The sequence below is a fragment of the Bombina bombina genome, chromosome 6 (assembly GCF_027579735.1).
Source record: "Bombina bombina isolate aBomBom1 chromosome 6, aBomBom1.pri, whole genome shotgun sequence".
In the NCBI taxonomy this organism is placed as follows: Eukaryota; Metazoa; Chordata; class Amphibia; order Anura; family Bombinatoridae; genus Bombina; species Bombina bombina.
In genome coordinates, this window is record NC_069504.1 from 1,054,977,149 (window position 1) to 1,055,004,630 (window position 27,482).

At 40.7% G+C, this 27,482-nt stretch overlaps 1 protein-coding gene across 2 annotated transcripts in view; it reads right to left on the bottom strand.

Moving 5' to 3' along the window:
- DCP1B (decapping mRNA 1B) overlaps positions 1-27,482 on the bottom strand; it is a 306,108-nt gene that overhangs the window by 260,041 nt on the left and 18,585 nt on the right. For both annotated transcript variants that reach the window (XM_053718855.1, XM_053718854.1), the window contains exon 4: positions 24,816-24,882. In XM_053718855.1, coding sequence (XP_053574830.1) covers positions 24,816-24,882 — 67 coding nt within the window. The remainder of the gene's footprint in view (positions 1-24,815; positions 24,883-27,482) is intronic.

Sequence of the window (27,482 nt, forward strand, 5' to 3'; positions counted from 1 at the left end):
TTAAAATTTAGACCTGCCTTAAACGGACAGGGCGGGCGGTGGACTGGATACACTACAAGAGAAATAAATTTATCAGGTAAGCATAAATTATGTTTTCTCTTGTTAAGTGTATCCAGTCCACAGATCATCCATTACTTGTGGGATACCAATACCAAAGCTAAAGTACACGGATGATGGGAGGGACAAGGCAGGATTAAACGGAAGGAACCACTGCCTGAAGAACCTTTCTCCCAAAAACAGCCTCCGAAGAAGCAAAAGTATCAAATTTGTAAAATTTTGAAAAGGTGTGAAGCGAAGACCAAGTCGCAGCCTTGCAAATCTGTTCAACAGAGGCCTCATTTTTAAAGGCCCAGGTAACATAGTAACATACATAGTAACATAGTAGATAAGGTTGAAAAAAGACTGAAGTCCATCGAGTTCAACCTATACAAATCTAAAATACTTACAAAAAGCTCCAGTTAAGCTTAAATAACCCCATTAAAATGTGACCCATTTAATACTAGCAATCATATCCATGAATTTTGTTTATATACAGAAATTTATCCAGACTATTTTTAAATGTATCTATGGTATTGGCATTCACTACCTCCTTTGGTAATGAGTTCCACAATTTTATTGCTCTTACAGTGAAAAAACGTTTCCGTTGCAGGAGATTAAATCTCCTTTCCTCCAACCTTAAATTATGACCTCTTGTCAGAACCAATTTTCTTGGAATAAAAAGAGCTTCTGCCATCTCTGTATATGGGCCTTGAATATATTTATATAAAGTAATCATGTCACCTCTCAAGCGCCTTTTTTCTAAAGAGAACAGACCCAGTTTGGCTAGCCTCTCCTCATAGGTTAATTTCTCCAATCCCCTTATTAGCTTTGTGGCCCTTCTCTGAACTTTTTCTAGTTCTGCAATATCTTGTTTAGCAATCGGTCCCCAGAACTGCACTCCAAACTCAAGGTGAGGTCTTACCAGGGATTTATATAATGACAGAATTATGCTTTCCTCCCTTGAATCAATGCCTCTTTTAATACATGCTAGTATCTTATTAGCCTTTGAAGCCGCTGCCCTGCATTGTGCACTCATCTTTAGCTTGTTATCTATTACTACTCCCAAATCCCTTTCCTCCTGTGTTTGGCTAAGTCTTGTCCCATTTAAAAAATACATAGCCTGCTTATTTTTACTTCCAAAATGTAGAACCTTACATTTTTCCGTATTAAATCTCATTTTCCATTCACTTGCCCATAGTTCTAATTTTAGCAAATCCCTTTGCAAAGAGAGTTCATCCTGCTCTGACCTAATGACCTTACTTAACTTAGTATCATCTGCAAAAATAGAGATGTCGCTATTTAATCCTTGCTCCAAGTCATTTATAAAAATATTAAAAAGAACAGGGCCCAGTACTGATCCCTGAGGGACGCCACTGATTACCTTTGTCCAATCTGAGTATGATCCATTTACTGCTACTCGTTGCTCCCTATCTTTTATCCAGTTATTTATCCATGAGCTAACATTTTCAGCTATTCCCAGTCCCTTAATTTTGTGCATTAATCTCTCATGTGGCACTGTATCAAATGCCTTTGCAAAATCTAAGTATATCACATCAACTGATTCCCCTTTATCTATATTTTTACTTACTTCCTCATAGAATCTAATTAGATTAGTTTGACATGATCTATTTCTCCTAAAGCCATGCTGATTAGAACTCATAATCTTGTTTACACGAATATGCTCATCAATATAATCCCTTATAATCCCTTCAAATATCTTCCCCACTATTGATGTCAGACTTACTGGTCTATAGCTTCCTGGATCATCCCTGCTTCCCTTTTTGAAGAGTGGCACCACATCAGCTTTACGCCAATCCTGGGGTACCATGCCTGAGGATAATGAGTCTTGAAAAATTAAGAGTAAAGGTTTGTCTATAACAGTGCTAAGTTCACTTAACACCCTTGGGTATATTCCATCTGGGCCTGGAGTTTTATTTACCTTAATATTTTTTAGTTTTTTCCTGATATCCTCTAAACAAAACCCAGTTAGTGGTATGGACTGGCATGTTCTATTCTGTTCCAAAGTATCATTCAATGGTTCCTCTCTTGTGTATACTGAAGAAAAAAACTGGTTTAGTACCTCAGCCTTCTCCCTGTCATTATTTATCATGCTACCCTCCACACATTTTAATGTACCTATATTATCCTTCTTAGATTTTTTGCTATTTATGTACTTAAAGAACCTTTTAGGGTTAGACTTAGAATCCTTGGCAATTAATTTTTCATTTTCAATTTTGGCTAATTTGATTGCTTTTTTGCATGCTTTGTTACATTCCTTATAAATATTGTATGCCGAGTCTGTACTATTTTCTTTTAATAATTTAAATGCCCTACGTTTTTTCCTAATTTCTTTTAACACATTTTTATTTAGCCATAACGGCTTAGTTTTTTTATTTTTATTTTTATAACCATATGGTATGTATTGATATGTATATTTATTTAACAAATTTTTAAATATTATCCATTTATCCTCTGTATTTTTATTAGAAAATACATTGTCCCAATTTATATTATTTAATGATTTCCTTAAATCGTTGAATTTTGCTTTCTTGAAATTAAAAGTCTTAGTTAAGCCTTTAAAACACTGCATATGAAAAGAGATTTCAAATGTGACCATGTTATGATCACTGTTACCCAAATGTTCTTTAACTTCTATGTTTGATATTATATCTGTATTGTTTGATAGCACTAAATCCAATATAGCTTTACTTCTAGTTGGCTCCTCTATTAATTGTGACAAGAAGTTATCCCTGAGAACATTTAAAAATCTATCCCCCTTAGCTGAATTACTAGTTTCATTGGCCCAGTTTATATCAGGGTAGTTAAAATCTCCCATAATTACAGCACTGTTATTAGCAGCCTTACCTATTTGGATAAGTAGTTGAGTTTCCTCCAGGTCACTAATGTTGGGAGGCTTGTAGCATGTTCCTAGTAATATTTTTTTAGGATTTTTCCCCCCACTCTTTATTTCAACCCACAGGGTCTCTACATTGTCACTTGTATCATAAATATCTTCCCTTATTGTAGGTTTAAGGTCAGGTTTAATATACATGCAGATTCCTCCACCCCTTTTATTATTCCTGTCCCTCCTAAATAATGTATACCCCTCTAAGTTAACTGCCCAGTCATGTGAATCATCCCACCAAGTTTCCGTTATACTGATAACATCATAGTCCTCTTCTGCAACTAAGAGCGTCAGCTCCCCCATTTTACCTGTCATGCTTCTTGCATTTGTTGTCATACATTTAATTTTCATGTGCTTTCTGCTGCTACTTGGTGTACTTTCCTCTATACTTTCTAATGTGACATTTCTTAAGTCATCCCTTCCTTGAGATATTAAGGGAGTGACATATTCAGACACTGATCTCTCTGTTCTATTTTGTTCTAATTTACCCTCCCCCCCTTTGCCTAGTTTAAAAGGTTCTCTTAAAGGTAGAAGCCACAGCTCTAGTAGAATGAGCTGTAATCCTTTCAGGGGGCTGCTGTCCAGCAGTCTCATAGGCTAGGCGAATTATGCTCCGAAGCCAAAAGGAAAGAGAGGTTGCCGAAGCTTTTTGACCTCTCCTATGTCCAGAGTAAATGACAAACAGGGAAGATGTTTGACGAAAATCTTTAGTAGCTTGTAAGTAAAACTTCAAGGCACGGACTACGTCCAGATTATGTAAAAGACGTTCCTTCTTTGAAGAAGGATTAGGACACAATGATGGAACAACAATCTCTTGATTGATATTCTTGTTAGAAACCACCTTAGGTAAAAACCCAGGTTTGGTACGCAGAACTACCTTATCTGCATGAAAAATCAGATAAGGAGAATCACATTGTAAGGCAGATAGCTCAGAGACTCTCCGAGCCGAGGAAATAGCCATCAAAAACAGAACTTTCCAAGATAAAAGTCAATGGAATGAAGGGGTTCAAACGGAACTCCTTGAAGAACCTTAAGAACCAAGTTTAAGCTCCAAGGGGGAGCAACAGGTTTAAACACAGGCTTAATTCTAACCAAAGCCTGGCAAAATGCCTGGACGTCTGGAACCTCTGCCAGACGCTTGTGCAAAAGGACAGAGCAGAAATCTGTCCTTTTAAAGAACTAGCTGATAATCCTTTGTCCAAACCCTCTTGGAGAAAGGACAATATCCTAGGAATCCTAACCTTACTCCATGAGTAATTCTTGGATTCACACCAATAAAGATATTTACGCCATATTTTATGGTAGATTTTCCTGGTGACAGGCTTTCGTGCCTGTATTAAGGTATCAATGACTGACTCAGAGAAGCCACACCTTGATAGAATCAAGCGTTCAATCTCCATGCAGTCAGTCTCAGAGAGATTAGATTTGGATGATTGAAAGGACCTTGTATTAGAAGGTCCTGCCTCAGAGGCAGAGTCCATGGTGGAAAGGATGACATGTCCACTAGGTCTGCATACCAGGTCCTGCATGGCCACGCAGGCACTATCAGAATCACTGATACTCTCTCCTGTTTGATTTTGGCAATCAGTCGAGGGAGCAGAGGAAACGGTGGAAACACATAGGCCAGGTTGAAGAACCAAGGAGCTGCTAGAGCATCTATCAGTGTCGCTCCCGGGTCCCTAGACCTGGATCAGTAACAAGGAAGCTTGGCGTTCTGGCGAGACGCCATGAGATCCAGTTCTGGTTTGCCCCAACGATGGTCCAGTTGAGCAAACACCTCCGGATGGAGTTCCCACTCCCCCGGATGAAAAGTCTGACGACTTAGAAAATCCGCCTCCCAGTTCTCTACGCCTGGGATGTGGATCGCTGACAGGTGGCAAGAGTGAGACTCTGCCCAGCGAATTATCTTTGAGACTTCTAACATCGCTAGGGAACTCCTGGTTCCCCCTTGATGGTTGATGTAAGCCACAGTCGTGATGTTGTCCGACTGAAATCTGATGAACCTCAGGGTTGCTAACTGAGGCCAAGCCAGAAGAGCATTGAATATTGCTCTTAACTCCAGAATATTTATTGGGAGGAGTTTCTCCTCCCGAGTCCACGATCCCTGAGCCTTCAGGGAGTTCCAGACTGCGCCCCAACCTAGAAGGCTGGCATCTGTTGTTACAATCGTCCAATCTGGCCTGCGAAAGGTCATACCCTTGGACAGATGGACCCGAGATAGCCACGAGAGAAGAGAATCTCTGGTCTCTTGATCCAGATTTAGTAGAGGGGACAAATCTGAGTAATCCCCATTCCACTGACTTAGCATGCATAATTGCACCGGTCTGAGATGCAGGCGCGCAAATGGTACTATGTCCATTGCCGCTACCATTAAGCCGATTACTTCCATGCACTGAGCCACTGACGGGCGTGGAATGGAATGAAGGACACGGCAAGCATTTAGAAGTTTTGATAATCTGGACTCCGTCAGGTAAATTTTCATCTCTACAGAATCTATAAGAGTCCCTAGGAAGGAGACTCTTGTGAGTGGGGATAGAGAACTCTTTTCCACGTTCACTTTCCACCCATGCGACCTCAGAAATGCCAGAACTATCTCTGTATGAGACTTGGCAATTTGAAAGCTTGACGCCTGTATCAGGATGTCGTCTAGATACGGAGCCACCGCTATGCCTCGCGGTCTTAGAACCGCCAGAAGTGAGCCCAGAACCTTTGTAAAAATTCTCGGGGCTGTGGCCAACCCGAAGAGAAGAGCTACAAATTGGTAATGCCTGTCTAGAAAGGCAAACCTTAGGAACCGATGATGATCTTTGTGAATCGGTATGTGAAGGTAGGCATCCTTTAAGTCCACTGTGGTCATGTACTGACCCTCTTGGATCATGGGTAGGATGGTCCGAATAGTTTCCATTTTGAATGATGGAACTCTGAGGAATTTGTTTAACCCCTTAGTGACCAGAGCACTTTTCCATTTTCTGTCCGTTTGGGACCAAGGCTATTTTTACATTTTTGCGGTGTTTGTGTTTAGCTGTAATTTTCTTCTTACTCATTTACTGTACCCACACATATTATATACCGTTTTTCTCGCCATTAAATGGACTTTCTAAAGATACCATTATTTTCATCATATCTTATAATTTACTATAAAAAAAATGATAAAATATGAGGAAAAATGGAAAAAAAACACACTTTTTCTAACTTTGACCCCCAAAATCTGTTACATATCTAAAACCACCAAAAAACACCCATGCTAAATAGTTTCTAAATTTTGTCCTGAGTTTAGAAATACCCAATGTTTACATGTTCTTTGCTTTTTTTGCAAGTTATAGGGCCATAAATATAAGTAGCACTTTGCTATTTCCAAACCATTTTTTTCCAAAATTAGCGCTAGTTACATTAGAACACTGATATCTTTCAGGAATCCCTGAATATCCCTTGACATGTATATATTTTTTTTTTGTAGACATCCCAAAGTATTGATCTAGGCCAATTTTGGTATATTTCATACCACCATTTCACCGCCAAATGCGATCAAATACAAAAAATTGTTCACTTTTTCACAAATTTTTTCACAAACTTTAGGTTTCTCACTGAAATCATTTACAAACAGCTTGTGCAATTATGGCATAAATGGTTGTAAATTCTTCTCTGGGATCCCCTTTGTTCAGAAATAGCACACATATATGGCTTTGGCGTTGCTTTTTGGTAATTAGAAGGCCGCTAAATGCCACTGCGCACCACAAGTGTATCATGCCCAGCAGTTAAGGGGTTAATTAGGGAGCTTTTAGGGAGCTTGTAGGGTTAATTTTAGCTTTAGTGTAGTGTAGTAGACAACCCCAAGTATTGATCTAGGCACATTTTGGTATATTTCATGCCACCATTTCACCGCCAAATGCGATCAAATTAAAAAAAAACGTAAAATTTTTCACAATTTTAGGTTTCTCACTGAAATCATTTACAAACAGCTTGTGCAATTATGGCACAAATGGTTGTAAATGCTTGTCTGGGATCCCCTTTGTTCAGAAATAGCAGACATATATGACTTTGGCGTTGCTTTCTGGTAATTAGAAGGCCACTAAATCCTGTTGCGCCTCACACGTGTATTATGGCTAGCAGTGAAAGGGTTAATTAGGGAGTTTGTAGTGAGCTTGCAGGGTTAATTTTAGCTTTAGTGTAGAGATCAGCCTCCCATCTGACACATCCCACCCCCTGATCCCTCCCAAACAGCTCCCTTCCCTCCCCCACCCCACAATTGTCCCCGCCATCTTAAGTACTGGCAGAAAGTCTGCCAGTACTAAAATAAAAGGGTTTTTAAAAAAAAATGAATTTTTTTTTAGCATATTTACATATGCTACTGTGTAGGATCCCCCCCTTAGCCCCCAACCTCCCTGATCCCCCCCAAAACCGCTCTCTAACCCTCCCCTCTGCCTTATTGGGGGCCATCTTGGGTACTGGCAGCTGTCTGCCAGTACCCAGTTTACAATAAAAAAATGCTTTTTTTTTTGTTTTTTTTGTTTTTTTTCTGTAGTGTAGCTTCCCCCCCCCCCCCCACCCCCCACAGACTAACCCCCACCACCTTGCTTATTGTTTGACATTTTATTTTTGATATATTTTTTATTTCCCATTTTCTGTAGTGTAGCGGTTCCCACCCGCTCCCTCCCCGTGCACGCGCCCGCCCCCACCCTCCCGTGCACGCGCGCGCGCCCGTGCGCGCCCCCAGCCACCCCCGCCCACGATCCCGCCCCACTTCACATCCACATGGCCATCGATGGCCGCCACCCGCCTCCCGGTCCGGCTCCCACCCACCAACGCAGGTAGCCACCGATCTCCGGTGCAGAGAGGGCCACAGAGTGGCTCTCTCTGCACCGGATTACTTAAAGGGATACTGTAAGTAAATATTTTCTATGCCTGTTACTAACTAACTACCCCAAATACGCTTTTTATCAATAGCATTTCATTAACATATCTCTACCGTATATCAGAAATCTTGTCTGCAAATTTAATTGTTTTCCAAACCCACTCTGTGGGTATCCTTTGCTCTGTACCAATCCGTTTACAATACCTAGGTTTCAAAATGGCGCTTTAAACACAAAGTTATTGGTTTAAGTATTTTGAACATGCAGTGCTGAAAATAGTGGGCAGGATAACGTGACATCATCGGCGAATAAAAGATATAACTTTTAGAACGTTATGAAACTTCGTTTTGGAGAAAATATAGGTCAGTAGGTTTTAATTAATGTTTATTAACTTTAATATGTTAGTTGTTTAGCTTAAAAATTATAACAGAAAGTAATCCTTTAAAAACGTTATTGCAGGATGCCTCCATATCGAGGCATCACTGCAATAACCGGAAAGCAGCTGGAAGCGAGCAGGATCGCTTCCAGCTGCTTTCCACACTGAGGACGTGCAGGGTACGTTCTCAGGCATTAACTGCCTTTTTTCTGAGGACGTACCCTGCACGTCCTCAGTCGTTAAGGGGTTAAGAGCTTTAGAGCCAAGATTGGTCTGAAGGTTCCCTCTTTTTTGGGAACCACAAACAGATTTGAATAAAACCCCTGTCCCTGTTCCGTCCGCGGAACTGGATGGATCACTCCCATTACTAGGAGGTCTTGCACACAGCTTAGGAATGCCTCTTTCTTTATCAGGTTTGCTGATAACCTTGAAAGATGAAATCTCCCTTGTGGAGGAGAAGCTTTGAAGTCCAGAAGATATCCCTGAGATATGATCTCCAACGCCCAGGGATCCTGAACATCTCTTGCCCACGCCTGGGCGAAGAGAGAAAGTCTGCCCCCCACTAGATCCGTTTCCGGATAGGGGGCCGTTCCTTCATGCTGTCTTGGGGGCAGCAGCAGGCTTCCTGGCCTGCTTGCCCTTGTTCCAGGACTGGTTAGGTTTCCAGGCCTGTCTGGAATGAGCAACAGTTCCCTCTTGTTTTGAAGCGGAGGAAGTTGATGCTGCTCCTGCCTTGAAATTTCAGCAATAATTTCCTTCAAGCCAGGCCCGAATAAGGTCTGCCCCTTGAAAGGAATGTTGAGTAATTTAGACTTTGAAGTTACGTCAGCTGACCAGGATTTAAGCCATAGTGCCCTACGCGCCTGGATGGCGAATCCAGAATTCTTAGCCGTTAGTTTAGTCAAATGAACAATGGCATCAGAAACAAATGAGTTAGCTAGCTTAAGCGTTCTAAGCTTGTCAATAATTTCATTCAATGGAGCTGTCTGGATGGCCTCTTCCAGGGCCTCAAACCAGAATGCCGCCGCAGCAGTGACAGGCGCAATGCATGCAAGGGGCTGTAAAATAAAACCTTGTTGAATAAACATTTTCTTAAGGCAAGCCTCCAATTTTTTATCCATTGGATATGAAAAAGCACAACTGTCCTCAACCGGGATAGTGGTACGCTTTGCTAAAGTAGAAACTGCTCCCTCCACCTTAGGGACCGTCTGCCATAAGTCCCGTGTAGTGGCGTCTATTGGAAACATTTTTCTAAATATAGGAGGTGGGGAAAAGGGCACACCGGGTCTATCCCACTCCTTGCTAATAATTTCTGTAAGCCTTTTAGGTATAGGAAAAACGTCAGTACACACCGGCACCGCATAGTATCTATCCAGCCTACACAATTTCTCTGGAATTGCAACTGTGTTACAGTCATTCAGAGCAGCTAATACCTCCCCAAGCAATACACGGAGGTTCTCAAGCTTAAATTTAAAATTAGAAATCTCTGAATCAGGTTTCCCCGAGTCAGAGATGTCACCCACAGACTGAAGCTCTCCGTCCTCATGTTCTGCATACTGTGACGCAGTATCAGACATGGCTCTAACAGCATTTGCGCGCTCTGTATCTCTCCTAACCCCAGAGCTATCGCGCTTGCCTCTTAATTCAGGCAATCTAGATAATACCTCTGACAGGGTATTATTCATGATTGCAGCCATGTCCTGCAAGGTAATCGCTATGGGCGTCCCTCATGTAATTGGCGCCATATTAGCGTGCGTCCCCTGAGCGGGAGGCGAAGGGTCTGACACGTGGGGAGAGTTAGTCGGCATAACTTCCCCCTCGACAGAACCCTCTGGTGATAATTCTTTTATAGATAAAGACTGATCTTTACTGTTTAAGGTGAAATCAATACATTTAGTACACATTCTCCTATGGGGCTCCACCATGGCTTTCAAACATAATGAACAAGTAGGTTCCTCTGTGTCAGACATGTTTAAAACAGACTAGCAATTAGACTAGCAAGCTTGGAAAACACTTTAAAACAAGTTTACAAGCAATATAAAAAACGTTACTGCGCCTTTAAGAAACACAAATTTTCCCAAATTTTGAAATAACAGTGAAAAAATGAAGTTACACTAACAAAATTTTTACAGTGTATGTAATAAGTTAGCAGAGCATTGCACCCACTTGCAAATGGATGATTAACCCCTTAATACCAAAAACGGAATAACAAATGACAAAAACGTTTTTTAAACAGTCACAACAACAACTGCCACAGCTCTAGTGTGGCTTTTTACTTCCCTCAATACGACTTTTGAAGCCTTTTGAGCCCTTCAGAGAAGTCCTGGATCATGCAGGAAGAAGCTGGATGTCTTTGTCTGTAATTTTTGCTGTGCAAAAAAAAACGCCAAAATAGGCCCCTCCCACTCATATTACAACAGTGGGAAGCCTCAGGGAACTGTTTCTAGGCAAAATTCAAGCCAGCCATGTGGAAAAAACTAGGCCCCAATAAGTTTTATCACCAAACATATGTAAAAAAACGATTAAACATGCCAGCAAACGTTTTAAAATACACTTTTATAAGAGTATGTATCTCTATTAATAAGCCTGATACCAGTCGCTATCACTGCATTTAAGGCTTTACTTACATTAATCCGGTATCAGCAGCATTTTCTAGCAAATTCCATCCCTAGAAAAATATTAACTGCACATACCTTATTGCAGGAAAACCTGCACGCTATTCCCCCTCTGAAGTTACCTCACTCCTCAGAATATGTGAGAGCAGCAAAGAATCTTAGTTACTTCTGCTAAGATCATAGAAAACGCAGGCAGATTCTTCTTCTAAATACTGCCTGAGATAAACAGTACACTCCAGTACCATTTAAAAATAAACTTTTGATTGAAGAAATAAACTAAGTATAAAACACCACAGTCCTCTTACGACCTCCATCTTAGTTGAGAGTTGCAAGAGAATGACTGGATATGGCAGTGAGGGGAGGAGTTATATAGCAGCTCTGCTGTGGGTGATCTTCTTGCAACTTCCTGTTGGGAAGGAGAATATCCCACAAGTAATGGATGATCCGTGGACTGGATACACTTAACAAGAGAAAATTGAAGAATTCTAGGAATTATTAAGGCCAGCTGAAAGGCCAGCTTTTTTTTTTTTACAAAAAGAAAGAAGAAGAAAAAAAAAAAAAAAACTTTCTAAATCTTGAGATAGATCTTTCTTGTAACAGGCGTTTGGGCCTGAATTAAAATGACAACACCAGCATCAGAAGAACCTCTTTGTATAGAAATAGGAGCTCAATCTTTAAGCCTTCAAGTTGAGAGACAACATTTTGACGATAGAAGAGGCCTTGAGACCATAGGCTTTGTCTTAGTGGAAAACACCACAGAGAACAAATAGATATCTGTACCAGATCCACAAACCAAGTTCTGCATGGCCATGGCCAGAAATACTGATTAGCACTCTTGTTTGATGCAAGTTATCACTCTTGGAAGCAAAACCGTTTGAGGAAATATTTAAGCAATAGATCAAGTAGCTGCTAGAGCATCTACAAACTCCACCTGAAGCTCCCTTGATCTGGCAAACTATCTGGGAAGTTTGCTGTCAAAAAGAAGTCATCAGGTCTAAATAAGGAAGAACCCAACGATCTACAATATGATTGAAAACTTCAAGGTGTAGAGACTATTCTCCAGGATGATGGAATTGGTGACTATTTCCCAGTTGTTCACACCTGGGATATGAAGTGCAGTAATTGTAAAGAGACTATTCTCTGCCAAAGTTAAAATTTCAAGAAACAACCTTCATCGTTAGTGAACTGCGAGCTCCCCCATGATGATATAGGCCCATGTGGTGACCCAGGTAAGTCTCTTCTTTCAGAAGAGGCCAGCTCCGAAGGGCCCGAAAATAGAGTAGTTATTGGTAACCTGCTTCCTGAGGAGACGAAACTCCTTGTGCTCTCCTGGACCCCCATACAGTTTGCCAACCTGAGAGAGACTTGCATCTGTTGTGATTGTCCAAGTTGGACAGACAAAAGATGCCCCTAGAAAAATGGACTGGTGATCTATCCACTAAAATAGAGATGGCTTTGTTGTGGAATCCAAAAGAAGCCTTGGAGAGTGTAGTCCTTGCACAATTTACTTAACAAGCAAAGATGAAGAGGTCTTGTGAAACTGTGCAGAAAAAAATAGCATCTAAAGCTGCAATCATCAGACCTAACACTTCCATGAATAAGACTACTGTATTGCTGGAAATTGACTGAAATCTTGCACAAGTTGTTTGTAACTTTGATCGGTTAAAGAAATATTAATTGTTAAATAGTCTATAATGAATCCTAGGAAAGAGACTCTGGTTTCAGGAAAAAGAGAGCTTTGTGGATTGTGAATTTTTTCAATCATGTTTGTGAAGAATCAATAAAAAAAAACTGTTGGTATGAGGTTCTGTTAAAGGCAAAGATGGAGCTTGTAAGAGGATATAGTCCAGGTATGGAATCGTCAAAATACCTTGAGCTCTTATTACAGGTAAGAAAGTTCCCAGAAACCTTGTAAAAAGGGAGCAATAAACTGAAAATGTTTTGTCCTGGTATGCAAATCTCAAGAACTGGTGAAGGACTTTGTGGACAGGAATATGAAGATAAGCATCCTTAAAATCTATTGTGGACATATTATCCCTGCTGAACAAGGGGTGGGATAGCCTGAATTGCTCCCATTTTGAAGGTAGGTAAATTGAAGAACTTGTTTAAAGTTTTCAAATCCAGAATAGGCCTGAAAATTCCATCTTTGTAACAATAAACATGTTGGCATAAAAACCCTGGTCTTGTTCTGACAAAGGAAATGGAACTACCACTCAAATGAGTTATAGATCCTGAATACTGCAGAAAAAAGGATTGAGGCTTTGCAGGGTCCTTTGGAAAATCAGTAAGAAGAAACCCTCATCCAGGAGGCCTTGATCTGAAACCCTTTTGGTATCCATGAAAAACTATATTTAGAACCCAACACAGACCAGGCCTTCAAAAAAGGCATAATCTGCCCCCTACTAGAAAAGAATCTGGATCTGGGGCTGCCCCTTCATGCGGACTTTGTAAAGGAAGAAGGCTTTTTTGACTGTTTGGCCTTGTTGCAATTGGGGTTGGACTTCCAGAAGGATCTAAGATTATGACCACATTTGGTTCCTAAATTGACTAAAGGAACAGTAGAGAATATGGTGTCTAGATAGCTGGTTTAAACATTGCTTGTAGAAATGCTCTTCTGTGAAAATACTCTAACTTACTATCCATAGAGTCTGTAAAAACTCGACAAATCTGTTTAAAAATTAGGAGCTGGTAAGAATATTTAGGAGCCAGACAGTATTATTTGTATACAGATATATGGAGAATAAACAAAAAGTTAGGAGCCAAGTGTAGAATTCTAGGAGCCAGTGGCTCTCCGACTCCTGTGTTTGTTTAGCCCTGCTCTAAAAGGATTAGCTAAAGTGTTTAGATAAAGTGGAAATTGTACCATCTACCTTAGGTATAGTTTCTCAAAGCTCTATACCAGAAGCCGATAAGGAAAACATCCTACCAGGCTTAGACCACTCTTTCGTAGTTGTCTCACGAATAGCCTCTGAACAGGAAAAACCTCTGGATCTTTAGCAGAAGGTTTGGAAATCAAATCCAAATGTTTGATGGAATTTTCATTAGAAGGCATAGAATATTGTACTTTTAAAGTACATAAATCCTCCTTAGTAGAGAATCTGTACCCTTATCAGCAACCAACACCTTATCATCTGAAACTATTTCACCTTCAGAAGACTGATCTGAGGTGTTAGAAACAGTCTGAAAGTAACAATCTGACCCTTAGAGATTTAAAATGGCTAGAAAAAACAACTGTAGGTTGTTTGTCAAAAACTCTTTCGCGCTTACTTGGAGGAGGTAAAGCTATACTGAACAGGGATCATGCAAATTACTAAAACACACAGTGCTGAACCAAAAAAAAAAAAAAAATGTATATAAAATGTGCCGAGAGTTCTATGAGCCCCATAAACTGTCTCCCATAAACTGCTAGACTAAATAAAACAAGCCTAAAGTTTAAAGTGGTAGTGTCTGTAAAATATAATGGTCCCTGGCTATGATGTACCACATGTAAGTTGTACCTGCCAATAGCCTGTGGGCTATGTGGGTGCATGAATTTGTCCACTTGCCTTTAGATGCACCCACTTTTGCTACACACTTTCCTTTAGATGCACCCACTTTTGCTGCAGAAAAGGAGTACTTCCAGTAGAGAGCCCATCTAGTGCTGAGCACATTACAGCAGAGGATCTAAGTGTGAAGTACATCGATGAACCAACAGGAGGACGCTAAGGGACCAGTCTCTCCGACACATGTGGCAGGCTTATGACTAACTCCTTACTGGGAGCAATTTTGGCACTACCCAATACTCCAATCTCCCCTCTGTCTCTCAGAAGAAGCTCCCTGAGGGGGGAAATGGACCTGTAATCAGTCTGAGGAACCCTCTCAAGGAAGAATCTGGAACACCTCAGTCCTTCACCATCCTCCTTGGAGGCAAAGATAAGACTAGCATACTAGAGAGGTGTATGCTTTGCCTCATCCTAAGTGGCCAGGAGTCAAATTCCAGGAGTAATGGCTTGTGGACTCACATAATGAATGAAAATACATGCTATAGGTATGTTTTTAAAGGCACAATGTCACATAAAAATAAAATGGTTTTATTTTAAAGGGTTATGAAAGCATCTTTTTTGTCATCAATGCTTCTTACAATGTTTTCTATTGTGCAAACTTTGCAGTCGTCTCAAGTGTATAACATTGTTAAAAAGCATTCTTGCAAAACTGCTGCCACATAATGCTCCAGACATGTGCACACTGCCTACCTGTGTATGCTCTTCAACAAAGAATACCAAGAGAAACAAATATATTTGATAACATAATCATAAATTAACAATTTTGGGTTTCCTGTACCTTTAATGTCAGAACAAAACACTAACACTTTGTATACTACATATAATTAAACGCACAAACGTGTGCCCTGGTGTGCAAAATGGAACGAGCCTTAAAACTGCTGCTCTTTCTGAATCATAAAATTTTATTTTGAGTGTCCCTTTAATTTACATCCTTGCTAAGGGGTGTTAATGCCCATTAAAACTTATTTGTAACAAAGTAATACTGAGTATGCAGATTATTCATCACAGACTACTCCCTATATACATTATTTTAGTTTGCAAAAGGATTAGAGAGGTACAGTGAGATAAAAAACAGAATTTATGCTTACCTGATAAATTACTTTCTTACGGTGTATTCAGTCCACGGATTCATCCTTACTTGTGGGATATTCTCAATCCCTACAGGAAGTGGCAAAGAGAGCACACAGCAAAGCTGTCCATATAGCTCCCCTCAGGCTCCGCGCCCCCCCCCCAGTCATTCGACCGACGGTTAGGAGAAAAAGGAGAACCATAGGGTGCAGTGGTGACTGTAGTTATTTTAAGTTAAATTTGAACCTGACTTAAATGTCAGGGCGGGCCGTGGACTGAATACACCGTAAGAGAAAGAAATTTATCAGGTAAGCATAAATTCTGTTTTCTCTTACTTGGTGTATTCAGTCCACGGATTCATCCTTACTTGTGGGATACCAATACCAAAGCAATAGGACACGGATGAAGGGAGGGAACAAGTCAGGTAACCTAAACGGAAGGCACCACTGCTTGCAAAACCTTTCTCCCAAAAATAGCCTCCGAAGAAGCAAAAGTATCGAATTTGTAAAATTTTGCGAATGTATGCAGTGAAGACCAAGTCGCTGCCTTACAAATCTGTTCAACAGAAGCCTCATTCTTAAAAGCCAATGTGGAAGCCACAGCTCTGGTGGAATGAGCTGTAATTCGTTCGGGAGGCTGCTGTCCAGCAGTCTCATAAGCCAATCTGATGATGCTTTTCAGCCAAAAGGAAAGAGAGGTAGCAGTCGCTTTCTGACCTCTCCTCTTACCAGAGTAGACGACAAACAAGGATGATGTTTGTCTGAAATCTTTAGTCGCTTTTAAATAGAACTTTAAAGCACGAACCACGTCAAGATTGTGTAAAAGTCGTTCCTTCCTAGAAACTGGATTAGGACACAGAGAAGGAACAATAATTTCCTGGTTAATATTCTTATTAGAAACCACTTTTGGAAGAAAACCAGGTTTGGTACGCAAAACAACATTATCTGCATGGAACATCAGATAGGGTGAATCACACTGCAAAGCAGACAATTCAGAAACTCTTCAAGCAGAAGAAATGGCTACTAAAAACAAAACTTTCCAAGATAATAACTTAATATCTATGGAATGTAAAGGTTCAAACGGAACCCCTTGAAGAACTGAAAGAACTAAATTTAGACTCCAAGGAGGAGCCACAGGCTTGTAAACAGGCTTGATTCTAACTAGGGCCTGTGCAAACACCTGAATGTCTGGTATAGCTGCCAAGTGCTTATGTAACAGAATAGACAGAGCAGATATCTGTCCTTTTAAGGAACTAGCTGACAGACCTTTCTCCAATCCTTCTTGGAGAAAAGCCAGTATCCTCGGAATCCTAACCTTACTCCATGAGTAACCCTTGGATTCACACCAACCAAGATATTTCCGCCATATCTTATGGTAAATTTTCCTGGTGACAGGCTTTCTGGCCTGTATCAGAGTGTCTATAACGGATTCAGAAAAACCACGCTTAGCTAGGATTAAGCGTTCAATCTCCAAGCAGTCAATTGCAGAGAAACTAGATTTGGATGCTTGAAAGGACCTTGAATTAGAAGATCCTGCCTCGATGGCAGTTTCCATGGTGGGACCGATGACATGTCCACTAGGTCTGCATACCATGCCCTGCGTGGCAACGCAGGCGCTATCAGAATTACCAAAGCCTTCTCCTGTTTGATTCTGGCTATTAGCCGAGGGAGAAGAGGAAACGGTGGAAAGACATTAGCTAGACTGAATGACCAAGGCGCTATTAAAGCATCTATCAATGCCGCCTTGGGATCCCTGGATCTGGATCCGTAAAGGGGAAGTTTGGTGTTCTGACGGGACGCCATCAGATCCAATTCTGGAATGCCCCATAGCTGGGTTAGCTGAGCAAAGACCTCCGGGTGGAGTTCCTACTCCCCCGGATGGAAAGTCTGACGACTCAGATAATCCGCCTCCCAGTTGTCTACTCCTGGGATGTGAATTGCAGATAGATGGCAGGAGTGATCCTCCGCCCATTTGATGATCTTGGTTACTTCCTTCATCGCCAGGGAACTCTTTGTTCCTCCCTGATGATTGATGTATGCTACAGTCGTAATGTTGTCCAACTGAAATCTGATGAATTTGGACTCCGCTAGTTGAGGCCATGCTTGGAGCGTGCTGAATATCGCTCTCAGCTCAAAAATGTTTATCGGGAGAAGAGATTCTTCCTGAGACCATAGACCCTGAGCCTTCAGGGAGTTCCAGACCGCACCCCAGCCTAACAGACTGGCATCGGTCGTGACAATGATCCACTCCGGTCTGCGGAAACTCATTCCCTGAGACAGGTGATCTTGAGACAACCACCAGAGAAGAGTCTCTCTGGTTTTCTGGTCCATTTGTATTTGAGGAGATAAATCTGCGTAATCCCCATTCCACTGCTTGAGCATGCACAGTTGCAGTGGTCTGAGATGAATTCGGGCAAAAGGGACTACGTCCATTGCCGCCACCATTAAACCAATTACCTCCATGCACTGAGCCACAGATGGCCGAGGAATGGAATGAAGAACTCGGCAGGTGTTCAACTGTTTGGACTTCCTGACCTCTGTCAGAAAGATTTTCATTTCTACAGAGTCTATTAGTGTTCCCAGGAAGGGAACCCTTGTAAGCGGGGACAGAGAACTCTTTTCTACGTTCACCTTCCACCCGTGAGACCTTAGAAAAGCCAGAACAATGTCCGTATGAGCCCTGGCTCTGTGGAAAGACGCCTGTATTAATATGTCGTCTAGGTAAGGTGCTACTGCAATGCCCTGCGGTCTTACCACCGCCAGAAGGGACCCTAGCACCTTTGTGAAAATTCTGGGAGCGGTGGCCAACCCGAAAGGAAGGGCCACGAACTGGTAATGTTTGTCCAGAAAGGCGAACCTTAGGAACTGATGGTGATCTTTGTGGATAGGAATATGTAGGTACACATCCTTTAAACCCACGGTCTTTTTGGGAACTACGAACAGGTTTGAGTAAAAGCCCAGTCCTTGTTCTGCAATTGGAACTGGGTGTATTACTCCCATCTTTAGGAGATCTTCTACACAGCGTTTCTTTGTTTGGTCTGAAGACAAACGAGAACTGTGGAACCTTCCCCTTGGGGGAGAATCCTTGAATTCTAGAAGGTACCCCTGAGCAACTATTTCTAATGCCCAGGGATCCGGAACGTCTCTTGCCCAAGTCTGAGCAAAGAGATAAAGTCTGCCCCCTACTAGATCCGGTCCCGGATCGGGGGCTACCCCTTCATGCTGTCTTGGTAGCAGGAGCAGGCTTCTTGGCCTGTTTACCCTTATTCCAGCCCTGCAAGGGTTTCCAGGTTGCTTTGGGCTGGGAAGCGTTATCTTGCTTTGCGACAGCAGAGGTTGCAGCAGGTCCGCTCCTGAAGTTGCGAAAGGAGCGAAAATTAGCCTTGTTTTTGGCCTTAAACGGCCTATCTTGTGAAAGGGCATGACCCTTGCCCCCAGTGATATCTGAAATAATTTCTTTCAGCTCTGGGACGAAAAGGGTCTTCCCCTTGAAGGGAATATTTAGCAGTTTTGTTTTGGACGACACATCCGCCGACCATGATTTGAGCCAAAGCGCTCTTCGCGCCATGATGGCAAAACCTGAGTTTTTCGCCGCTAGTTTAGCTAACTGGAAAGCGGCATCAGTGATAAAAGAATTAGCCAGCTTTAGAGCATGAATTCTATCCATGACATCATCCTCCAGGGCCTCGAACCAAAAAGCCGCTGCAGTAGTTACAGGAATTATGCAGGCAATTGGTTGAAGTAGAAAACCTTGCTGAACAAAAATTTTCTTCAGCAATCCTTCCAATTTTTTATCCATAGGATCTTTGAAAGCACAACTGTCCTCTATTGGTATAGTTGTACGCTTAGCAAGTGTTGAAACAGCCCCCTCTACCTTAGGGACCGTCTGCCACTCGTCCCGCCTGGGGTCGTTTATGGGGAACATTTTCTTAAAGATAGGGGGAGGGGAACAAAGGGTACACCTGGTCTCTCCCACTCCCTAGTCACAATATCCGCCACACTCTTTGGGATCGGAAATGCCTCAGTGTAAACGGGGACCTCTAAAAACGTGTCCATCTTACACAATTTTTCTGGGACCACCATGGGGTCACAATCATCTAGCGTAGCTAAAACCTCCTTAAGCAGTACGCGGAGGTGTTCCAGCTTAAATTTAAACGCTAAGGAATCTGAATCTGCCCGCTGAGAAACTTTTCCTGTATCTGAAATTTCTCCCTCAGACAGACCTTCCCTCACTGCTATTTCTGAGTTTTGTGAGGGTACTACAGATAAATTATCCACAGCGTCTGATTGCTCATCCTCTGTATTTAAAACTGAGCTATCACGCATTCTTGGGAAAACTGGCAGTTTAGATAAAAATGCTGCAAGAGAATTATCCATTACTGCTGCTAATTGTTGTAAAGTAATAGGGGCCAATGCGCTAGAGGTACTAGGCATCGCTTGCGCGGGCATAACTGGTGTCGACACATGGGGAGAGGAAGAAGGACTATCCTCATTACCCTCTGTTAAAGAATCATCTTGGGCTACATTTTTAATTGTCACTGGATGGTCTTTAAAATGCTTAGATGTTTTAGCACACTTGACACATAAATGCAATGGGGGTACCGCCATGGCTTTTAAACATAAAGAACAAGGTCTACCTGAAGTCTCAGACATGTTTGACAGAGTTATACAGCACTACAATACAGAAAAAATCACTTTTTGAAAAAACGTTACTGTGTCTTTAAATAATAAAAAGCACACACTTTTTTTCCAAATCACCAAAAAACATCCGATCTTTATGAAATTTTAACCACATGATCCTAAAGCTTTGAAATGATTGCACACAAATTTTCAAATCAATTAACCCCTTATTGACCAAACCGGAGCAAATTGCAGTAAACAACCGGTTTAACACACTACAGCATGGTGCCACAGTCTTTGCTGCGGCCCTACCTTCCCTTAGGGTTATTTGTAGCAGAAATATAAGCCTCCTTGATGTCCTCCTGCACTCTCAGGACTCTACACATGAAGCTGCATGAGCTGTCTTGAAAATCAACTGCGCAACTGAGGCGCGAAAATTAGGCCCCCTCCCTCTTCAGTCCAGAGTTATGGGGCCTTCCTGAGTCAGACTAGGCGTCTGATAATATGCCAGACGAAATAAAAACCCCAAAAAGTGTTTACAACGTTTCAAACACTTAAATAAATCTAATATTCCATCAATAAAATAATCGATTTAGCCCATCACAATGTCTACCAGTATTTAAGCCCTTAACTGAAGCCATCCTTCTATACTACGTTACAGAAAATGGCTTACCTTCCCTCATGGGGATTTCTGTCAGTCTTCTAGCATTACCAGGTCTTGTTAGAAATAAATGACTGAGCATACCTTAAGCAGTTAAGCCTGCAAACTGTTCCCCCCAACTGAAGTTCTCCGGTACTCAACAGTCCTGTGTGGGAACAGCAATGGATTTTAGTTACAACATGCTAAAATCTTTTTTCCTCTCAGCAGAAATCTTCATCACTTTCTGCCTCAGAGTAAATAGTACAAACCGGCACTATTTTAAAATAACAAACTCTTGATTGAAGAAATAAAAACTACAAATTAACACCACAAACTCTTTACCCTCCCATGGAGATGCTACTTGTTAGAGCGGCAAAGAGAATGACTGGGGGGGCGGAGCCTGAGGGGAGCTATATGGACAGCTTTGCTGTGTGCTCTCTTTGCCACTTCCTGTAGGGATTGAGAATATCCCACAAGTAAGGATGAATCCGTGGACTGAATACACCAAGTAAGAGAAAAATGCATTTTAAACAGGTTCATGTACTAAGAACAACGTAACTAACTTGGGAGGATTGCAACAGCACTACAATGTATATGGCAGTGACATTACACATTCTGATTAAGTCCCTTTACGGATAAATTCTGTATTAATTTTCAAAGGCAAAATGTTGGCCTACCAAAAACACAATTCAAGTGAGCAAAAAGCTTTGCTGTGGGCACAGCTGTCACTCTGTGCAAAGGTAAAGAAAGTGGGAGAGGTTATTAAAACTGCAATAAAATGTACCCTAGGTCAAAATAAAGTTTTTATTTACAAACTGAACTTATGCTTTAACCACCCATAGGGGTGTAGGTAGCATACAAGGAATGAACAGGTGTGGGCTACACTTTATAATATGCTGAATTTAGAAAATATGGCCAATCAACAAATTAGGGCCAGTACTTTACTGGCAAAAAAAAAAAACCTGAAGGGCTGGATACCCTAAAAGTTCAAGCAGCCCTCCAGACATCTATGTTACAACAATAAAATTGACACCTACAATGTCATGGCAGCTTTCATGGGCAGATGAGATATTTTGTTCCTGATGAAATCTTGTTGTCCAAAAGAAGTTATTGCAACAATATTGTGACCAATGATCTCAGATGATCTTCAGGTAAACTTTACCTTTATGATTAAAGGGACAGTCTAGTCAAAATTAAACTTTCATGATTCAGAAAAGGCATTGAATTTTAAACAACTTTCCCATTTACTTTTATCATCAATTTTGCTGTGTTCTCTTGGTATTCTTAGTTGAAAGCTAAACATTACCTAGGAAGGCTCATACGCTAATTTCAAAGCACTTGAAGGCCACCTCTTAACTGAATGCATTTTGACATTTTTTTTCACAACAAGAGGGATTTAGTTCATGTGTGCCATATAGATAACATTGTGCTCACGCCTGTGAAGTTACCAAGGAGTCGGCACTGATTGGCTAAAATGCAAGTCTGTCAAAAGAACTGAAATAAGGGGGCAGTCTGCAGAGGCTTAGATACAAGGTAGTCACAGAGGTAAAAATTGTATTAATACAGCTGTGTTGGTTATGCAAAACTGAGGAATGGGTAATAAAGGGATTATCTATCTTTTTAAACAATAAGAATTCTGGTGTAGACTGTCCCTTTAACATCAAGCATTCCAGCACTTTCAGAAATCTAAGTGGTTAACTGGAATTGCAAAGCAAAGCCATACTCCAGGTAGCTTATTTCATTTTATAAACTGGACTTCACACGTAGATTTGGGAGCCCTAAAGCTACTGCCACCTTCCTACCATAAATGTGGCCACTTAACAAGTGACCACGGTTATGGAAGGCTAGTAAACCACATCTCCTCTAGACCACAGCTAGAAACGGCAAATTCTAGCATGCTATATAGCCAGAAGAGAGCTACAGTGCTCCCTGGGTTAATATAGTTTCAGCTTGGCAGGTGACCCATTTTTTATGCTTTTTGCAACATGAAAATTTGTATCTAACTTTTAACACACAGCAGTACCAAAATGCAAATACTTCATCTACAATTGAGAACTGTATTTATTTATTTTTACATAGCCTTGGGCCTTAAAATAAATATGAAAGCCATAATAGCCAAAAAATACACACTCCAATGAAATTTCAATACTATTGACTCTACACTACTGTGTGTTTAAAGGGACTACACCAGAATTGTTATTGTTTTAAAAGATAGATAATCCCTTGTTTACCCATTCCCTAGTTTTGCATAACCAACACAGTTATATTTATATTTTTTTTACCTCTGTGATTATCTTGTATCTAAGCCTCTGCAGACTGCCCTTTATTTCAGTTCTTTTGACAGACTTGCAGTTTAGCCAATCATTGATGGCTCCCAGGTAACTTCACGTGCCCAGTGTTATCTATATGAAAAACATGAACTAACACCCTCTAGTGGTGAAAAACCTGTTAAAATGCATTCTTAAGAGGCGGCCTTCAAGGTCTAAGAAATTAGCATATGAACCTCCTAGGTTAAGCTTTCAACTAAGAATACCAAGAGAACAAAGAAAAATTGGTAATAAAAGTAAATTGGAAAATCGTTTTAAATTACATGCCCTATCTGAATCATGAAAGTTTTTTTTGGACTAGACTGTCCCTTTAACTCCTACAAAGGGGCTGCTGGGAACCACAGGGCATTGCTAGTTTAGTTTACACAGCCGAGTCATGCAACTAGTGCTACTGATTGAATCAGCGGTGGTTTCCGCTCAGGACCAACAGTGCTCCACAGGTCACGATTGGTACTTCAACTGTGTGTTTAACCCCTTTGTGGGGTTTAAACATGCAGTATTGTAGGGTAGATAGTTTTAAAATTATATACTCTAACGAATTAGAGCATGTGATTATTTTTTTACTCTTATAGGGATAGTGCAAAATTAAACTTTCATGATTCAGATAGAGCAGCAATGTTAAGCAACTTTCTAATTTACTCCTATTATCAATTTATGCATAGGAGCCGGCCCATTTTTGGATCAGCACCTGGGTAGCACTTTCTGATTGATGTCTAAATGCAGCCACCAATCAGTAAGCCCTACCCAGGTGCTGAACCAAAAATGGGCCGGCTCTCGAGCTTCCATTCCTGCTTTTTCAAATATCAAATAGATACCAAGAGAACAAAGAAAAATGTATAATAGGAGTATATTAGAAAGTTGCTTAAAACGGCATGCGCTATCTAAATCATGACTAGACTATCCCTTTAAGGCCTTTTAAGCTTTTTTAGTGCAGACAGAGCAAGCCATTTTAACAGACATTTGAATTCACTTATTACCAATTGTACCTGGCTCTCTTGTTATCCTATGCTGAAAGGTATATGTACATATCCTCAGCAGCACCAATGCACTACTGGCAGCTAGCTGGTGATTGGTGGCTACACAAATGTGTCACTTATCACTGGTTCACCAGATGTGTTCAGCTAGCTCCCTGTAATGCATGTCTGCTGTGGAGCTGACTTTAACTATGTGTTTCTTCCTTTGCACGCAACAATCCAATAAAAAAATGCGGTAGCATATTAGAGCAATTTCTTTTTATTTTTATGTCCCTTTAATTTCCAGGAATTGTTTTTCATTTGCATTTTGGTATAAAGAACACAATGGTGTATAAAGTCTTTGTACTGCTCTAGGCACTGGGAAATATGCTCTCCCCCCCCCCCACTAAACATTATAACCAGAGGTATACAGAGTGGTAAGGTTTAATGACACAGAAATAATCCTCAATATCTGCTGCACCATGCTGATATTAAACAACTTTCCAATTTACTTCTATTATCCAATTTGTTTTGTTCTCTTGGTATCCTTTGTTATTTAAATAAAATAAAAAGATACCTAGGTAAGCTCAGGAGCTGCTGATTGGTAGCTGCACATAAATGCCTCATGTTATTGGCTCCTGCAATGCATTCTGCTAGCTCTCCGTAATACATTGCCGTTTCTTTAACAAAATGATAAAAAAAGAATGAAGCAACTTAGATAATAGAAGTAAATTTAAAACTTCTCCATCTCAATCATGAAAGAAAAATTGTGGATGGCATGTCCCTTTAATCCCTGCTGCCCTAGGCACAAATCTAAGTCCAACTATGCCCAGTTAAAACAAACATTCACACGTTTTATGGTTAACTCATAATACACTTACTTTTTCATAAGTTCAGCAATTCTTTGGCATTCTTCTTTGTCATAAAACCATATTCCATAAATACAAACTGAAAAAGAACATAAAATAACCAACATTAGTCACAGTATAAACAACCTGCTTCATAGGGACAAACATTTATTTTCTTTGTTATATAAAATTTTAAATGTATTTTAGGTACTAAGAACAAACATCTTTGTTTTTATGCTTTTGAGGTCTGTAACCGTCCACCAATGAAGCAGTGGATGATCTCCTTATAAGACAGTGAGCATTCTGGTCTTAAAGGACTCAGGAAAGCAGCAGATAGAAATGAATTGTATTCAAAGCACCTGCAGGAGCACTCTTTCAACTGAGCTGGTCTTTTTCTCTCACACAGCACAGTAGGAAGGTGATTTCTGCTACTGCCTCTTGTTTATACATATCAAATACTGCACTATTGCTATTTTTGATATATGTGGCTTCAACAAGCAAAAGCAGCTTTTTAAAAAATAAAAAAGGTAAAAGAGCTATTTATAAATAATTTAATTCAGGTAAAATGGATCATTGGAAACAGATGACAAGTTTATGCCTTTAGGACATTTTGGGAAGACGTATTAGGTCTAAGGTTCTTATCAGCTGTTAAAATATATGTTTCTATGGAGAACATGTTACAGTACTACGCCCCTTTAAGACTGCGTGCACTTCCTGTTGGCTTCAAAATCAAAATAAACACATTTACTTAAAGGACCAGTAAATACAATAGATTTTCATAAGCAACAACATGTATGATAACAAGATAATGCTATAGTACATAGTCTGAACTTCAAATGAGTAGTAGATTTGTTTCTGACAAATTTTAAAGTTCTCTATTTCCACTCCCACTGCATCATGGGACAGCCATCAGCCAATCACAAATGCATATACTGTACATATATTCTCTGAATTCTTGCACATGCTCAGTAGCAGCTGGTGACTTAAAAAGTGTAAATATAAAAAGACTGCACATTTTGTTAATGGAGGTAAATTGGAAAGTGGTTTAAAATTGCTGCTCTATCTGAATCATGAAGGTTTAATTTTGACTTGAGTGTCCCTTTAAGTATTTAAGCATGCTCTATTATTAATTAGAATAAGGAAAGAGCTATTATAGACGGGGAGAGAAATATAAAAATCTGTTAGCAGCAGGGCTCTTTACAATCATATACAACCGATTTTGCTAAACTTATTCTCTACTGCGCATACGAAGCAGTACTTCAGCATCAGCACTATCTGGAATGTGCTTGGAATACCGTGTAAATAGTTTATACGATGCATCCTATTATTGGCCATTTGATTTCTGTATTAATATGGAGTGACAAGCCCGCTTTGCGGATATAACAGCCACCACTCTTCTGGGAAGGCCTTCCACAACATTTTATAGTATTGTCTGTGGGAATGTGTGCCCATTCCGCCAAAAGTGAATTTGTGTGGTCAGGCACTGATGGTGCACAAGGTGGTAAGGACTCTTAATTCCTCCATACCAAACTCATCAAACCATATCTTCATGGACCTTACTTTGTGCACAGGGGCACAGTCATGCTGGAACAGGAAAGGGCCTATCCCAAACTGTTGCCACAAAGTTGGAAGCACCTGATTGTCTCAAATGTCTGTATCCTGTAGTATTGACCCTTCAATGGATCTAAGGGGCCTAAACCAAACCCTGAAAAACAGCCCCATAATCCATCCTCCACCAAACTTTACAGTAGACATTATGCATTCCAGTAAGTCTGGCATCCACCATACCCCGATCCTTCCATTAGACTGTCAGATAGTGAAGCATGATTCATTACTCCAGACGATAAGTGTCCACTGCTCAAGAGCACAGTGTTTTACACCCCTCTATCAGATGCCAGACATTGCGCATTTTTATGTGAGGCTTGTGTACAGCTGCTCGGCCATGAAAACCCATTTCATGAAGCTTCCAAAACACAGTTCTTGTGCTGCTGCTGCTTCCAGAGGCAGTTTGGAACTCTGTTGTAAGTGAAGCAACAGATAATAGGCGATTTATATACTCTACATCATTCAGCAATTGGTGGCCTGCTGTGTTAGTTTGCGTGGTCAACCACTTTATTGCTGGGTTGTTGTTGCTCTGGGCGCAATAATACTTACAGTTGACCAGGGCAGATCTAGAAGGGCAAACATTTCACGACTTGTGGCAATGGTGGCATCCTATGCCACGTTAAAAATCACAGAACTCTTCAGTATGACCCATTGTACTTCCAATGTTTGTCTATGGAGATTTCATGAAAAGGTGCTGGATTTTAAGCACCCGTTTTCAATGGGTGTGGCTGAAGCACCTGAACTCAATAATTACTAGGATGCCCACATACTATTGCCCATACAGAATGTGTTTATATTTTATATAGATTAAAAAATTGTGAGCAGCACATAGGGCAGCCTAAGTGTATACTTAAATAATTATTGCATTAAAAAAAAAAAAAAAAATTACCACTGCTAACTGTAATTAGAGTGATAAATTGTAGCACCTGCTAACATTTCTAGGTGGTTCAGGGGCAGGTCATTTCCATCCAGGGCAGGTTTATGTGAAATTGGGGCATTTATAAGTAAAGGAAGAAGCTCTATCATAAAGAAAAAAAAATGGTAGTTGTAATTTATACCACTGCATTTCATAGACCAGTAAGAGGCTTCTTTTTT